Source organism: Neoarius graeffei, chromosome 6 (assembly GCF_027579695.1).
Source record: "Neoarius graeffei isolate fNeoGra1 chromosome 6, fNeoGra1.pri, whole genome shotgun sequence".
In the NCBI taxonomy this organism is placed as follows: Eukaryota; Metazoa; Chordata; class Actinopteri; order Siluriformes; family Ariidae; genus Neoarius; species Neoarius graeffei.
In genome coordinates this window covers 86,807,575-86,825,839 of record NC_083574.1, presented here as the reverse complement: position 1 = coordinate 86,825,839, position 18,265 = coordinate 86,807,575, and the positions used below count along the sequence as shown (strand labels likewise).

At 43.2% G+C, this 18,265-nt stretch overlaps 1 protein-coding gene across 2 annotated transcripts in view; it reads left to right on the top strand.

The window, feature by feature from the left end:
* The window catches only part of tars3 (threonyl-tRNA synthetase 3), a 68,340-nt gene that overhangs the window by 10,423 nt on the left and 39,652 nt on the right, over window positions 1–18,265 (top strand). For both annotated transcript variants that reach the window (XM_060924159.1, XM_060924158.1), the window contains exons 5-9: window positions 495–619; window positions 5,584–5,701; window positions 8,495–8,559; window positions 8,644–8,722; window positions 8,924–9,070. In XM_060924159.1, coding sequence (XP_060780142.1) covers window positions 495–619; window positions 5,584–5,701; window positions 8,495–8,559; window positions 8,644–8,722; window positions 8,924–9,070 — 534 coding nt within the window. The remainder of the gene's footprint in view (window positions 1–494; window positions 620–5,583; window positions 5,702–8,494; window positions 8,560–8,643; window positions 8,723–8,923; window positions 9,071–18,265) is intronic.

Sequence of the window (18,265 nt, the reverse complement as noted above, 5' to 3'; positions counted from 1 at the left end):
CTCTTCTCTCTTTCTCTCTCGCTTGCTCTTTATTTTTCTTTCTTTCTCTCTTGCTCACTTTCTTCCTCCCTCTTTCTTTCTTTCTTTCTTTCTTTCTTTCTTTCTTTCTTTCTTTCTCTTGCTCTTTCTTTTTCCCTCCTCTTTTTCTTTCTCCCTCTTCATTCTTTCTCTTCTTTCTCTCTTGCACGCTTTCTTCCTTCCTCCCTCTCTTCTCTCTTTCTTTCTTTCTTTCTTTCTTTCTTTCTTTCTTTCTTTCTTTCTCTTCTCTCTCTTTTGCTCACTCTTTCATTCTTTCTTTCTTCCTCCCTTTTCTCTCTCTCTCTCGCTTGCTCTTTATTTTTCTTTCTTTCTTCCTCCCTCTCTCTTTTTCTTTCTTTCTTTCTTTCTTTCTTTCTTTCTTTCTTTCTTTCTTTCTTTCTTTCTTTCTTTCTTTCTTTCTTTCTTCTCTTCCTCCCTCTCTCTCTCTCTCTCTCTCTCTCTCTGTGTGCCTGCAGGTATACTGGCACTCCAGTGCCCACATCCTGGGAGAAGCCATGGAGCGTTTTTATGGAGGTTGTCTGTGCTATGGGCCTCCCATTGAGAACGGTTTCTACTACGACATGTTCCTGGATGGACAGACGTGAGTGTACAGGACATAATACCACAGAATTCTCCCTTCTGATTGGATGATTAGTTTTCCATAACGGCAGCTCTGAGAGTAGTTCCAGCTGCAAGAGAAAGAAATAATCACAGGTTTATTTAGGTTTATGGAAGGAGTCTCCAGTGTTAGTGCTCTGGAACGGTCAGAGGTGTTTGATATGATCTCACATGATGTGATATTCAGCGCTGTCAGCGTGGGTTTTCTCGCACACACACACACACACACACACACACACACACACACACACACACACACACACACTGAGATTAGTGTGAAAAAGGGAAACTCTGGCAGTGAGACACAATTGTGTGGATGAAACAGCTTGTAGATCAGAGAGGTCAAAGGATAAAGACAAGAATCGTGCAAGCAGACAGATGGGCTACAAACCAGGCAGATCATTTTACCTCCGAACAAACAGCTTATCAGATTTGTTTTGAATTAGCTATAAAAGTCCGGGAGCACATCGGATAAAACGTTACTGTAGAATTCCTGGTCAGAAATCGTGCTGCTCTGAAAGAAGTCACAGCATGACTACAAAAGGAAATGAAATAAAACTTTTTTTTTTTTTTATTGTGCCACGGGATTGGATATTATTTGTTCTGATGAGATTTTTGAGATTTTACCAGCCGTGATTTTAGTGTAAGACAATGGCAGAGCAATATTTAAGTTACTCCATGAAATCTAGTCGTACATGAGCTGATAGCTGATGAGGCGCGTAGCACTGAGTTGTCTATATGCCGTGTACGATGAGATTGAGTGGAATAACTGTTTTATCCTATCCACATTCACTGGATTTTGAGAAACAGAGCTTTTTTATTTTTTGCAAATTCGATAAATAAATCTTTATACAAAATGTCTGACAAAATCATTTCCGCTTAGAATGTAAACAAACTGGCGAAATGACAGGAGCAATTTGTAAAAAACGCGATAATAATAATAATTCTTGGAAAAAAAAAGATACCTTCTGACCATCAGATACTTTTGTTCCATGTTTTTTTTGTTTGTTTGTTTTGTTTTTGTATTTTTGGGGGGTTTTATTTTCAAGTAGAGTTTTTATTTTATCCTCGGTTGGTTCAGCAACACGCTTCACCATTTTGTTTTTCTCTACTGACTATATATAAGCTGATATCCTAGTCATAGAGTAGCCAATCAGAGCACTTGATTGCTCATATCCAGTGAATGTGGAGAGAATGTGGATTATATCCCTCATCAAAAAAATCCCCATGCAGGGATTGGCTAAGGGTGGCTCACATGACATAAAATAGTTGAATGAATGAATGAACCCTTTGTCACTGTTACCAGTGAAATTGACCATCAACCTGTCCTTACAGAAGGGGAACAGGACAGGAAGACAGGGATAAAAGAAAAAGAAACACAGTGGAAAGATGAGGGGAAAAAAGAACACCCCCCCCCACTATGCTCCTATCAGGAGTACAGTGTGGGAGCATTTAAAAACCTCTGCACAAGCACACAATAACACAAGTACACTTTAAAACATGGGACTTGAGGGGGGGAAGGAGGGGGCAATCAGGGGTGGGGGGTGAGGGGAGGAGGTAGAGGTAACCCAGTGCAAGCAAGCAGCCATCCGCTCCTGCAGCCATGCAGGCGGCACTGGTCACGCACCCGCTTGTCACACTGGGGGTGAAAAACGGCGACCGCGGAAAATTGGGGAAGGAATGTGAAGAATGTGAGAGTGTCTCCCAGCAGTGACCTTCTGGGGGAAGTGTTTCCCCAGCAACGGCCTTGATTGAGGCCAGTGCTGTTCAGGGAGCCGAATGTCGATAAGATAGAGATTGTTTGGTCTTTCGAACAGATGCAGTATTTACAGGTCCACACCACTCGTCCATATCTGTCCATTTCGTCCATTCTGTTCGATTCAATTCCATTTGGTCTCCGAAATACATATTCCTTGCAAAGCTGAAAGCTGCTCCGAGATAACCATTTTGTGGTTAAAGTTCTGAATGTCCACAGTCCGAGTGCCAACAGCTTTGCCCACCACTCCAATCATATCGGGCAGCTTTGTGGGGCTTTGAACAGCTGTCACCGTTGTCTGATTTCCTCGATATACCAGGGCAATGCCTAATCCAATCAGCAAAAGTCCTGTAATCATGGTTCCCAATAGGTAGATATCTTCAATGTCCTCCACAGACGTTCCGACAGGACAGGTGGGTTCCCCCGAACCCAGAAACTGTGTCAATTTCGTTAGGAGACCAGTTTATCAAATCCATGCTTTTTTAGTTTAGAAATTCAATGCGGAGAGAGTCTCTCAAAAAAAAAAAAGTTCCACCATTGATTAAGCAATGTATCTTGTGATGTAAAAAAAAAAATGGATATGGTGTGAGTCAGTCATTGTATATCCTGGATATACCATGAACTGACGTCACGATTTAAGCTACATGGCCGACTTGAGTCACAGCTGTGGCTCTGTGAGCATTTCTGTGTGTGTGTGTGTGTGTGTGTGTGTGTGTGTAGATCTACGTATCATGATCATGCAGGCGATAGCATGGTACATTGCACACGCACGGGTCGAAGGTCGTTCTGATGTAAACAACAAACATGGCTGCCTCCAGTGAGTTTATGCCAATATTCAATCTTCATACTTTTAGTCTGGAATTTTTTGATCAGGGATATAAATCTAATATACCATGCACTGAGAGGCTCCAGGAATTATGGATTCTCTGAGGTGACCGGTATAGTACCGCAGCCCCTCAGAAAATAGTACTATACCAGTCACTTCAGAGAATCGATCATTTCAATCAGAGCCTCTCAGTGCAAATCTTCATACTTTTAGTCTGGAATTTTTTGATCAGGGATATAAATCTAATATACCGTGCACAGAGAGGCTCCAGGAATTATGGATTCTCTGAGGTGACCGGTATAGTACCGCAGCCCCTCAGAAAATAGTACTATACCAGTCACTTCAGAGAATCGATCATTTCAATCGGAGCCTCTCAGTGCATGGTATATTAGATTTATATCCCTCATCAGAAATTCCAAACTAAAAGTATGGAGATTGAATCTCGGCATAAATTAACTGGAGGCAGCCATGTTTGTTGTTTACGTCAACGTGACCTTTGACCTGTGCATGTGCAATGTAGCATTTCCAACCGGGCCATGACAGATGACAGGAAGTAACTTGTTTCATGAACGTTCTACAACATTTAAATACAACTCTAAACGGATAAACTGTTCTGAGCTTTACTCCTATATACAGTGGATATAAAAAGCACACACACCCCATTAAAATGATCGGTTTTTCTGATATGAGGTCACGATAAATAATTTCAAAACTTTTCCTACCTTTAATGTGACCTATAATAATTCAAATGAAAAACAAACAAATCTGTTTGGGGGGAAAAAACATAAATAAAAAAACGTACAATAAGCTGGTTGCATAAGTGTGCACACCCTTAAACTAATACTTTGTTGAAGCACCTTTTGATTTAATTACAGCATTCGGTCTTTTTGGGTTCACACCTGCCATCAATTAAAATGACTCTGATTAACCCCAAATAAAGTTCAGACATTTACTCAATTGCATCCTCCAGCAAAAGCCAGGGTTCACAGAGAGCTTACAAAGCATCGAAGGGATCTCATTGTTGAAAAGTATCAGTCAGGAGAAGGGTACAAAAACATTTCCACGGCATTAGATATACCATGGAGCACAGTGAAGACCGTCATCAAGAAGTGGAGAAAATATGGGACAACAGTGACATTACTGAGAACTGGACGTCCCTCCAAAATTGATGACAAGACGAGGGAGGCTGCCAAGAGGCCTACAGCAACACTGAAGGAGCTGCAGGGATCTCTGGCAAGTACTGGTTGTGTACTACATGTGACAACAATCTCCCGTATTCTCCATATGTCTGGACTATGAGGTAGGGTCAAAGGAAAACATCCAGGCCTGGCTAAATTTTGCAAAAAAAACCAAACAAACAAACATCAACTCTCCCAAAAGCATGTGGGAAAATGTGTTATGGTCTGATGAAACCAAGGTTGAACTTTTTGGCCACAATTCCAAAAGGTATGTTTGGTGCAAAAACAACACTGCGCATCACCAAAAGAACCCCATACCCACGGTGAAGCATGGTGGTGGCGGCATCATGTTTTGGGGTTGTTTTTCTTCAGCTGGAACAGGGGCTTTAGTCAAGGTGGAGGGAATTATGAACAGTTCTAAATACCAGTCAATTTTGGCCCAAAACCTTCAGGTGCCTGCTAGAAAGCTGAAGATGAAGAGGAATTTCACCTTTCAGCACGACAATGACCCCAAAAAAGTTTTGGAACGGCCCAGCCAGAGCCCAGACCTAAATCCAAGTGAAAATCTGTGGGGTGACCTGAAGAGGGCTGTGCGCAAGACATGCCCTCGTAATCTGACAGATTTGGAGCCCTTTTGCAAGGAAGAGTGGGCAAATATTGCCAAGTCTACTGTAGATGTGGCAGGCTGATAGACTCCGACCCAAAAAGACCGAATGCTGTAATTAAATCAAAAGGTGCTTCAACAAAGTATTAGTTTAAGGGTGTGCACACTTATGCAACCAGATTATTGTACGTTTATGTTTTTCCCTCGAACAGATTTGTTTTTCAATTGAATTGTACAGGTTATAGGTCACATTAAAGGTGGGAAAAGTTTTGAAATTAATTTAAAGGTGGGAAAAGTTTTGAAATTATTTATCATGGTCTCTCTGTGTGTGTGTGTGTGTGTGTGTGTGTGTGTGTGTGTGTGTGTGTGTAATATAATAATTTGTAAAGTACTGTGGTATAACCTCTTTTGAAACATGGTGCCAGCTGTACATGCTGTAAGAGCAGCTAATAAATCAGCAACTCTACTCACTGTAGTCTCATGTAGAAAAATGTATGTACAGTGGTGGTTTAATGCAGAAAAAAAGAAAGTATATGCTGGGTACTGTTTGGTTTTATTTATTTCTTTTATTTTTCTGTGTTAGAGGAGTGTCGAGCATGGAGTTTGGAGATCTGGAAGCGCTCTGTAAAGGCATCATGAAGGACAAGCAGGCGTTCGAGAGGTTGGAGATTAGTAAGGAAACCCTGCTGGAGATGTTCAAGGTGAAACGCTGAGAAAAAGAACGTGTGGTCAGTCAGAGTGAAAATAATTTATTATGCATGGTTTACATAAAAATATTTAGTTTCCAAAAATGTGATTAAATAAATGTAGTTTATGCTACATTTAATTTAACCAAGTTTCTAATCACGAGTTAGAGTTATGAAGAGTGAATGTGCTCAGATCTCTTAAAGGAGAACTGAAGGCAAATTTTTTATTATCAAAATTCTATTTCTCTCATTTTATTAAATATCGGAATGCATTTTTGATCGCTATTTTGTCACTGCTATAGCAAGTTATGAGTGTTTGAAATATGCTCTGTAATACATCAGTCCATATGTCAAAGCAACGGCTGTAAACGAGATTCATTGAGACCTGTGCGAGACATCGTAGGACAGAAGTAAAGCGTACGTACAGCGGAAATCAAAGTGACCAACATCTGCCAATGCTGTCAAAAGACGCGCGCCCTCTTTCGAATGCTGACGTAATCAAGACGGAAGTTTTGTTTGTTTTGATAGCAATCAGGAAAGTTTGAAAAAAGTAGGCAGTAATCATCATTTAAACTCGTTTTTGTGCAATATTTCGTTTGGAAAACAGTTTTCAAAATGGCGGCGCCGACACTTCACGTTTCGAAGTCTCGCACAAGTCTCGTGAAGATCGCACGGATAAGCGACGCCTGCCGTGGACCAAACAAACTAAATTCAACACGGCTAAAAACCAAATAGGCCGATAAGTATCATATTTAATTGCGATTAGTTGCCAATACGAGTCACGATATAAGGTTGGTAAAACCGAAAACGTAATTGAATAACACGTTAATTCAGAAATAAAGCAAGTTTAAAAATGACTTCAGTTCTGTTTTAAATGTAACTACAGACAGATAAAAATGTGGTGTTATTTTAATATATAAAAAAAACCTAATTGTTGGCAAGTTGCTGCAGTATATAGAGTTTATTACAGGGTTGCGCAAAGATATGAAGTTTATCTTCGAGTGGTGAACATATTCGCGAGCGAGAAGATAAATGTCATATCTTTGCACCACCATGTAATATTATGTGGACGCAATTTTAATTTTGAACCGGTTCACCATTTTGACAACGCACATCCAGTCAGCAGGACAACGCTGGGAGTGACGTCATCGGAGTGAAATATCTGAAATTATTATACATACAGGACACTTTTTCGATGGAATAAAAACGTGTTCTATTCCCTTCTACATACATGTCAACCTATACGGAATGTCCGTATTTTATACGGATTTGATTCAATAAATGTAGTATACGGGCGTACAAATAAAGTTATACGGATTCTTTAAAAAAAACTTCAATATTTATTTAGAGCTATAATCAATTCCCACAATGATAAAAGAGCGCATAACATTTACAAACGTACTGTACACCACAGAAAGCACAAACAGCCAGTAAAGAGTCTTATGAAATCGTGCGTTATCTTGTGGTAGGGAGACTTCGTTCCACTTTTGATCATGCACACACCACATTGCGAGAATCCCGCCAACCGGGAAGTAACATTTTGTTTGAAACGCGTATTTCCACCTGAGCGACTTTCACTAGCGACTGAAAAGATTCTGAATGGGCACTCCGGCAAGATCAACACAGACACTTGCTGTGACATGGAGCCTCATGAGGTATTGGTGCAGAGTGCTAAAAAAAGCTGTCATGGAGTACAATTCAGAACATTAGAGTGACACTTTGTGTTTTTGTCAAACATTGGAGCTTTGTGTTCATTCTGAAGGTTTATTGTTATTAATATTGAATAAAAAGTAACTGGGATATATCATTGTTAATTATCATTGTTAATTATCATTCAAATTTTAGGTAAATTATTTTAATTTGCATCTTATACGGATTTTATAAGGGAAATACGGATTTTGGAGGTTGGTTATACAGGTTTGATTGACCAAAGGTTGACATGTATGGTTCTAGCGGGTTTCATTCATTTGGTTCAATAGCATGAAATATTGTTCGCCTATCGCTTATCCTACGTGTATTACATCACTCTACCCAATGGAGAATGAGCGTTGAATGAATATGGTTTATGATATTGCATGGTTTATGATATTGCATGGTTGTCAAGACAACATGACGTCATACGACAGCGATGTAAAACTTCCGCACTAGCGAGTGAGTGACTGGGATAAATTGTAAACAAACTTGGCCGCCAGGTTTGCTTCGTTAAATACAGAAGATTTTGAGAGAATTTTGGCTGGCTTTTTTTCATGGTCTATCAGATATATATTCCATTCAGCTACTTGTCTTCGACTCGTTCAGTTTCATGCTAGCTGAATGGAATATATCTGATAGACCATGAAAAAAAGCCAGCCAATATTATTTAAATATGTCATTCAAAAATGCGAGTTTTTCAACACAAAAAGATAAACTCCATATCTTCAAGCCAACTTGTGATTTTTTTTTTTCCTTTTTATTGTATCGACACATTCACAAACAAAAAGTCCCCAAATTTATCAAAACAATTCTGCGATTTCCTCACGAGTGATACAAAGAGATTTATGTCCCGGTTTTGGTTCTCCATGTCTCGGATGGAGCTTGTATGACAAATACAGGTGGTGTATTTCCCAGTAAAACACTCGTATCTGTATAACATAAGAGGAATAAAACACTTCAGGGCATTCTTTTATAGGAAAATTATCAACTTAGGAGTTGAAACAATAACTCCAGTTTGTCAGGACATTCCATCATTGATTTTATTTTATTTTTTTAATGCAGTTTTATTGCTTTGGATTTGAAGATTTATCTCTGTGTGCTGCTTTTGTTTCATAGTACAACAAGTTTAAATGTCGTATCCTGAATGAAAAAGTAACCACCCCGACCACTACAGTGTACAGGTAAATGAAACTGCTGCTGGTGGTTTAATTTTTGATATTTTGTGATCCAGTCTGAACTGGTTGTGAACGATTGCGTATCCTTAGATGTGGCCCTCTCATTGATCTGTGCCGAGGCCCTCACGTACGGCATACAGGCAAGATCAAGGCACTGAGGATCTATAAGGTGTGTGTGTGTGTGTGCTCAAGTTGACGAGTGATTCTGTCAAAGAATGAAATGCATTGAATAACCAGATTAACACATTTGTCGTGTAATTACTGTAAGTTTAATGTTAAATATAAAATGATGGTTGCATGGTCGTTTTGTAGAGTGACACGAGAGTTGTACGGATCGTTCACAGCTAATCTTGCTGTGCCTGTTGTCTAGAACTCATCCACGTACTGGGAGGGCCGTTCGGACATGGAGACGCTCCAGAGAATCTACGGGATTTCGTTCCCCGACACAAAGATGCTGAAGGAGTGGGAGCGCTTTCAGGAAGAGGCCAAGAACCGAGACCACCGAAAAATTGGAAAGGTGAGGCAGCAGAGCCGAGAATTGTGATTAGCTCCCGTTTTAAGAGAGCTGTGTACTGAAGAAAGGTAATATGTTCTCATTATATTAATGATCAGATAATTAGATCATTTTCTTCTCACAGCAGCAGTAGTTATGGCTGCGAGCCGAATCAAAAATAGCAGCAGCTCATTCACAGGGACCTGTACAGGAGATGTTCACATAATTTAAAGCTTATAAAGTGTTCTTTAACAACAAAGTGCATTAGTCTAGTGAAGCTTTCGATAAGGTGTTTTTTTTTTTTTAAACATTTATGTAAAAAGACATCAGCCCATGTCAGCATTCGAAGAGTTTTGAAGATTTCTGCCAAGTCTTCATGATAACAAAGGATTTGCACTTTATGATACTTTGGTAACATGAAAAGTTATCCTTCTTGATTTTTAAGAAAAAGAAAGGCTGGTGAGTGGATGACGATTTGTTGCTGTTTTAACATAAGTGATAACAGGGACTTGTCTCTTAGACATTCCTCAACCTTCAATGTAACTATAAATGGATAAAAAGCATGATTGGATGTTCCACAACATTAAAAGAAAATAAAAAAAAAAAAAGCAGGATTGGATGGTCCACAACGTTAAATGTAAGTAGAAACAGATAAACATGATTGGATGTTCATGAAGCTCATGACCCCTCCTAGAACTGCCACCTTATTGTGGTGGTGGTGGGGGGGTTGTGTGCTTGAATGGTCCTAGGAGCTATGTTGTCAGGGCATTACGCCCCTGTTAGGGTCTCCCAAGGCAAACAGGTCCTAGGTGACAGGCCAGACCAAGAGCAGTTCACCAAAGCCCTTATGGAAATTTATAAAACAAGGACCGTGACGTCGCCCGGTATGGCGCAGCCGGGGCCCCACCCTGGAGCCAGGCCCGGGGTTGGGGCTCGTATGCGAGCGCCTGGTGGCCGGGCCTTTGCCCATGGGGCCCGGCCGGGCTCACCCTGAAGCGGTGACATGGGTCAGACCTCCTGTGGGTTCACCACCCACAGAGGTGGTAGTAGTAGGGGGGGCCGGTGCAGTGTGGATTGGGCAGCAGTCGAAGGCAGGGGCCTTGATGATCTGATCCCCGAAAACAGCAGCTAGCTGTTGGGACATGGAATGTCTCAAAGAAGATTTAAAAAAAAAAAAAAAAAAAGCATGATTGGATGTTCCACAACGTTAAACGTAAGTAGAAACGGATTAAAGAAAAGCATGATTGGATGTTCCACAACGTTAAACGTAAGTAGAAATGGATTAAAAAAAAGCACGATTGGATGTTCCACAACGTTAAACGTAAGTAGAAACGGATTTAAAAAAAAACACAATTGGATGTTCCACAACATTAACTGTTACTAAAAAGATTTTTAAAAAAAAGCAGGATTGGATGTTCCACAACATTTAAATATAACTAAAAATGGATAAAAAAAGCAGGACTGGATGTTCCACAACGTTAAATGTAAGTAGAAACGAATAAAAAGCAGGATTGGATGTTCCACAACGTTAAATGTAAGTAGAAACGAATAAAAAGCAGGATTGGATGTTCCACAACATTAACTGTAACTAAAAGATTTGTTTTTTTAAAGCATGATTGGATGTTCCACAGCATTAACTGTAACTAAAAGAATTTTTAAAAAAAGCAGCACTGGATGTTCCATAATATTAAATGTAAGTAGAAATGGATAAAAAGCAGGATTGGATGTTCCACAGCATTTAAATGTAACTAGAAGAAGATTAAAAAAAAGCAGGATTGGATGTTCCACAATGTTAAATGTAACTAAAAATGGATAAAAAAAAAAGTAGGATTGGATGCTCCACAACGTTAAATGTAAGTAGAAACTGATAAAAAAAAAACTTGATTGGATGTTCTACAACATGAACTGTAACTAAAAGAAGATTTCAAAAAGCAGGATTGGATTTTCCACAACATTTAAATGTAAGTAGAAACGGATAAAAAGCAGGATTGGATGTTCCACAACATTAACTGCCACTAAAAGAAGATTTTTTTAAAAAAATAAGCAGGATTGGATGCTCCACAACGTTAAATGTAACTAGAAATGGATAAAAAGCAGGACTGGATGTTCCGCAGTGTGAAATGTAACAGTGCTTCCCCTGAGTTTACTGGCCTGGGGATGAGGATGGTTGGTTGGAGGGAGGGGTGCACCGGATGAGGTAGGTAGGTTGGTTGGTTGGTTGGTTGGAGGGGGGGGGCACTGGATGAGGATGGTTGGTTGGGGGGCACCGGATGAGGATGGTTGGTTGGTTGGGGTGCACCGGATGAGGATGGTTGGTTGGTTGGGGGGGGTGTGCACCGGATGAGGATGGTTGGTTGGAGGGGGGGGTGCACCGGATGAGGATGGTTGGTTGGGGGGGGGGGTGCACCGGATGAGGATGGTTGGTTGGGGGGGGGTGCACCGGATGAGGATGGTTGGTTGGGGGGGGGGTGCACCGGATGAGGATGGTTGGTTGGGGGGGGTGCACCGGATGAGGATGGTTGGTTGGAGGAGGGGGTGCACCGGATGAGGATGGTTGGTTGGAGGGGGGGGGTGCACCGGATGAGGATGGTTGGTTGGGGGGGGTGCACCGGATGAGGGAGGATGGTTGGTTGGGGGGGGTGCACCGGATGAGGGAGGATGGTTAGTTGGAGGGGGGGGTGCACCGGATGAGGATGGTTGGTTGGGGGGGGGTGCACCGGATGAGGATGGTTGGTTGGAGGAGGGGGGGGTGCACCGGATGAGGATGGTTGGTTGGAGGAGGGGGGGGGTGCACCGGATGAGGATGGTTGGTTGGAGGAAGGGGGGGTGCACCGGATGAGGATGGTTGGTTGGAGGAGGGGGGGGGTGCACCGGATGAGGATGGTTGGTTGGAGGAAGGGGGGGTGCACCGGATGAGGATGGTTGGTTGGAGGAGGGGGGGTGCACCGGATGAGGATGGTTGGTTGGAGGAGGGGGGGTGCACCAGGTGAGGATGGTTGGTTGGAGGAGGGGGGGGTGCACCGGATGAGGATGGTTGGTTGGAGGAGGGGGGGGTGCACCGGATGAGGATGGTTGGTTGGAGGAGGGGGGGGTGCACCGGATGAGGATGGTTGGTTGGAGGAGGGGGGGGTGCACCGGATGAGGATGGTTGGTTGGAGGAGGGGGGGGTGCACCGGATGAGGATGGTTGGTTGGAGGAGGAGGGGGTGCACCGGATGAGGATGGTTGGTTGGAGGAGGGGGGGGGTGCACCGGATGAGGATGGTTGGTTGGAGGAGGGGGGGGTGCACCGGATGAGGATGGTTGGTTGGAGGAGGGGACGCACCGGATGAGGATGGTTGGTTGGAGGGGGGGGCGCACCGGATGAGGATGGTTGGTTGGAGGGGGGGGGGGGCGCACCGGATGAGGATGGTTGGTTGGAGGGGGGGGGGCGCACCGGATGAGGATGGTTGGTTGGGGGGGGGGGCGCACCGGATGAGGATGGTTGGTTGGTTGGGTGCACCGGATGAGGATGGTCGGTTGGAGGGGGGGATGCACCGGATGAGGATGGTCGGTTGGGGGGCACACCGGATGAGGATGGTCGGTTGGGGGGCGCACCGGATGAGGATGGTCGGTTGGGGGGCGCACCGGATGAGGATGGTCGGTTGGGGGGCGCACCGGATGAGGATGGTCGGTTGGGGGGCGCACCGGATGAGGATGGTCGGTTGGGGGGCGCACCGGATGAGGATGGTCGGTTGGGGGGCGCACCGGATGAGGATGGTCGGTTGGAGGGGGGGGCGCACCGGATGAGGATGGTCGGTTGGAGGGGGGGGCGCACCGGATGAGGATGGTCGGTTGGAGGGGGGGGCGCACCGGATTAGGATGGTCGGTTGGAGGGGGGGGGCGCACCGGATTAGGATGGTCGGTTGGGGGGGGGGCGCACCGGATGAGGATGGTCGGTTGGGGTGCACCGGATTAGGATGGTCGGTTGGAGGGGGGGGCGCACCGGATGAGGATGGTCGGTTGGAGGGGGGGGCGCACCGGATTAGGATGGTCGGTTGGAGGGGGGGGGGCGCACCGGATGAGGATGGTCGGTTGGAGGGGGGGGGCGCATCGGATGAGGATGGTCGGTTGGAGGGGGGGCGCACCGGATGAGGATGGTCGGTTGGGGTGCACCGGATTAGGATGGTCGGTTGGGGTGCACCGGATTAGGATGGTCGGTTGGAGGGGGGGGCGCACCGGATGAGGATGGTTGGTTGGGGGGGTTCACCGGATGAGGATGGTTGGTTGGTTGGTGGGGTGCACCGGATGAGGATGGTCATGTGCAGAAGCCCTCTCCATGGCTCCTTGACCTGACCTGAACAAACAGTTAAAGGAATCATATTGAAGTCTTCACATTTATTTTAGAACAACAATTGGGACAATTTTTACAATAGAACCCCCTTTTTTTTTTTTTTTAAATCCAAAGCTACTGATCCTGCAGTGAGTCCTGTGCTGATGGGATGCAGTTTCAGCAGGAGAGCTGGTCGTGTTCTATTCAGGCAGGGGCAGAATTTTGATTTCAAAGGTGGTGGGGTGAGGAGGAAGAGAGAGACAAAGTACAGGCACAAATCCTCAAAAGGGCTTAAGTTTTTCAGATCCCCCTACCTGAGGTCTTTCTGCTGTACTCGGGTCTCTCTTGCAAAAGAAATCTTGATCTCTGTTAAATTGCCTGATTTAAATAAAGGTTGTATATAAATGAGGGAATGTCTTGGAGGAAAGTTCATCCCTCCAGTACAGTTCCACAGACTTGACAAGGAGAACTGAATATATTTTGGAGACTCATGCTGGCCTCTCAGCTAAGACCCTTCATTTTGGCTTTAATTTGTCACCCATCTGTACCACAGTCTCTCATACATCATTGCTTGATTATGTAATTTGTAATTTGCTTACATGTCCACCTTATACCGGCTCTCCCTGCCCGTCGCTCGGGGTGGCTCTCCCAGCTCCCTCTCCCTGCTGAGTTACAGACACAAGAAATTAGTTCCAAATAAAAAATACTTTCCTGAAAAATGTTATACTGTAGCGATTTAGAAATTAAAGTGGCATATGAACCATTTATAGTTCTAATGTATTTTCTATAATTCTAATTAGAAAGTCAGTTATCTTATTTCTTCTTTCTGTATTTTATTTCCATTCCCCTCGCCACTGCCCATCACTACTTTGATTTACGTGTTGAGTGAAGAAGTACTGTAGTAGACTGACTGGGCTCGTTTGAAATAACAGGTAAAAAAAAAAAGTCATTTTCTATGGCTAGCTATCTTTTTATTTATTTATTTAAATGTTGTAGGTCATCTTTTGCCGCTTGGGGGGGTTCTGTCATTGCTAACTATTGTTTGAATTGAATTGTTTGAATCGTTTTTGAGCATACGAGAGGAGAGCACAGCAGACAGCAGCCTGAGCGGAGGAGGTTTCCGCATGGTCCTAGTGCCTTGACTCTCTCCTGCTTTTGAGCAAGTGTTCTTTCCGTGTGGTCTTAGGGCCTGCACCCCTGTCTATTGTTTTGTTTTTTTTCCCCAGACTCCTTAAAGTAAGTGTGTGTGGTGGTGGTGGGCGGGGGGGGTGCTTTCAGGTGGCGCACGGGGTCCCGCTGGGAGGGAGCACCCCTGCAATATAATGGTAGGGGAAACGTGTAACTATAAACAGATAAAAAGCATGATTAAATGTTCCACAAGCAGGGCTTTGAACCGGAATTTTTTTCCTATTGGTTCGTTCCGAACAGAAACGGAATTTTAACGTTTCCGGTTTTGGGTTCCACCATTAAATAGACGTTCCCGAACCAGTTAGAACAAAAAAATTTCGTTCCCGGAACGGTTAATTACGTTCCCTGTCAGCTGTTTAACAAATGGCTATAAAATTATGTCTCTGTCTCATCCAGCTTAAGCCAAATGTAGGCTAATTCTATTACAACCTTCATTAAATAAGACAAGAAATAATTCAAAACAATTATTATTTCAAATGTTGGCGATTTGGATTCTCAGTATGTCTTCCCATCTACACAAACAGAAAAAGTGCCAAAAATGAAGGATAATTCGTTTAGTGTGTTACCAAAGGCTAGTCAGGCCCTATAGAGGGCTACCGCATGACGTCACCGCGCCACGAGATTTTGTTAGGCGCCATATTGGAAGACCAAGTACACATCTATGCAAGTACATACATTCATAAAACAAACTACACCTGAAATGTAGCCAGGGCCGGTTCTGCCCTAATCTGGACCCGGGTGCAACATCGCGCAACCACCCCCAAAAAAAACACACCAGTCTAAATCAGGACAACCATCACATAACTATAACTATAAACATTTTATATCAACTATTTTAACTAAATGGGCTATAATAAATACGCCTGCAGGCAGCCACGGCGGGCTGCCTCAGAAAAGTAACCATTCAATGACAACTGAAGGCCTGCAGCCACGGCGGGCTGCCTCAGAAAAGTAACCATTTGTCCTACCTTAAAACTCGTTTTGCATTTTCTGCCTCCTTTTTTGTATTTTCGACCCTCCGTTTATTTTCTTTCCTTTTCTGAAAACCCGATTTGTGTCCAGACATTTTGTTCTGCTACCAACGAACTAACTCGTCAGGTCTCGTCTCTCGAGCCCGCGATGATTCCCGTGGGAAGGGCAACAATTGATACATTTTTACAAACAGCCAATAGGGAGGTTGCATCGTTCAGACTCTTCTTTGCTCAGACACTCAGTAATTCACCTAGTATTCACTAGCAGTCCACCTTCCCGCTCTCTCCATTCAATCAGCGAACGTCACACAGGAAGTGAACCCGAGCGGGTCATAGAAACTTCCGCAGGAGAAGAATGACTATTTGTAGGCTACAGAAACTTTGAGGAACGAAATAAAAACCGGTATTAACCGGTTACCATTATTTTTAATAAGCGTTTCTGTTCCGGAACATAAAAAATAATAAAGTTTCTGGTTTCGTTTCTGTTCCATGTGAAATAGAAAAAGTTCCCGGTTTTCGTTTTCGTTCCTTGAACCGGTTCAAAGCCCTGTCCACAAGGTTGAATATCTATAAACAAAAAAGAGGTATGTCGTATAGCAATTAATTATTAATACATTTAAAATCGCTAATAAATTCCTATGGTATAAAAGGAATAAAACACTTCAGGACATGATCTAATAGGAAAATAATCAATTTCTGGATGATTTATGATTTAAGGTTTATTCCCTACTTATTGGTCACTATAACCATGTGGAATTGCCTTGGTCTTGATTTCATAACTGTACCATGGGAATGATCGCAGGAAATGAGTTCAAACCCTGGCTTGATGCCGGTCCAACATTTCTGTATTCCGTTCCACTTGGCCAGAGAATGATCCAAGGGAGAAATAAAGCCAGCTGTGGATTGGAGCAGTGTGTGTGTGTGTGTGTGTGTGTAATGATATTCATGGATTACTATGGAAGAACTCATTAGTTTTAAATTGAAGCGTTTCATATGAAATGATTAGGTGTAGCTTTATTTTTCATGCCAGTCCACCAGAGCAATGGGATGTTACTAAGAGGAAATGAAGTACATTTCTCTGGGTTGAGAGTTGAATTGAGCTGAACAACAGGCCATCTTTTAAAAGCAAAATAATGAGCTTGTTTTAGTCTGCATGCAAACAGCTTGATGACGAGACCATCGGATCCAATGGTCTCGATATTGCATGCTCTGAAGAAAGCTGATCAAAGCAGTTGCATCTTGGAAATACACAGAATAAATTTTCACCGCCTTATCCAACTCGGTGAAAAGCGAAGGCTCTGAGTATGTCATATTCTCAATTAGCATGTGATCATCGCTTCTTTCTGATCCCTTGATTACCAGCTGGTTCTTCAAGAGAAGACTTCCTGTTCCCTCTCACTCCTTATCGAGGTGTATGTGACTGAGAAAGTGTAGAAGTGTAGTCGGGTCGGGTTTAATGTTGACTTTAATTCTGTCTGTGGTGCACAGTGGAGCGTTGTGTCCTGTCCTGCTGCCGTACACGAGGGGTCTGAACTTGGAGAGCTCTGAGAACAGTTTGTCTTGGGAGTTGAGAGCAGATTTGATGCCATGTGTCACCTCGATTCCCTGTGGAGATGGCAAACTTTGGCACTGCGTGTCCTCCTACTGAACACAAGTAGTCGTTGAGACCTCTTTCTTCCCATCCAGACTGAACGATTTTCATACCAATCTTTATGATTAACATCCAAGCTTTAATTGCATCCTAGAATTTATGACCTCCATCCATCAAGATGATTATTTTTTCAGTGTGGATTATTTGTCCGACTCTAAGGCTACGTCCACACAGATGCGTTTTAGTTTTAAAATGGTGTATTAAAATGAAAATCTCCATCCAGATGTTTTACTTCTGTATTCTCTGTATAATAAGCAGCAAAGTTTGTTTTTTTGTTTGTTTTTGAGCTAACGTCAGCATTTCTTGACACATTTTCACCAAATCTGGCAAGTAGGTCGGGGGATGACCTGGAATTTTGCAGATATAAACAAACATCCACCCACCCTCTCCCTCAATGCCTTTCACGTTACATTTATCAACACAAACTCTCAACAGATCTTCACTAAACTTGGTACATAGGTACAGGAGATGGAGGTACAATTTGGCAGAACTCAGAAATTCCATATTTGGGCCCCAGGGGGTCCATGGTGGGCCCTTGAGTGGTGGATGTTTGAGGTTTTTTTTGTTTGTCTTGGGTTAACATCACCATTTCTCGACAGATCTTCAGCAAATTTGATATGGAAGTCTGGGGGAAACCCAGAATTTTGCAAAACTCGGGCAATGCCGGGTAACCTGCTAGTCAGAAATAATCTCCATTCACACTAACACATCTGAACGCACATCACATGACCCTTTCACATACATTGGGCATGCACATGCCAGTATAAACACCTGATACTGTTTGTTTTCTTCCAGAAAGAGGTCATGTGATATGTCTTATCTGACAGGTCCTTCCCCGATTTGTCATGTTCCTATGACTGATAAGATCCAATCAGAACGTGAACGTGGCTGTATGTATCATTACATGACATGGCATTTGGCAGATGCTCTTATCCCGAGCAACTTACAACAAGTGCAAAAGTCAAGGAACACGAAGTGCTGAACTTCCAGACAAGGAAGTTCTAGTGCCAACTGAACAAGTGACAATACCTAGTATAATATTCTGTTGAAGTACCAATACTCAAACAGCCAAGGAATAAACCAACCATATAAAGTGCAA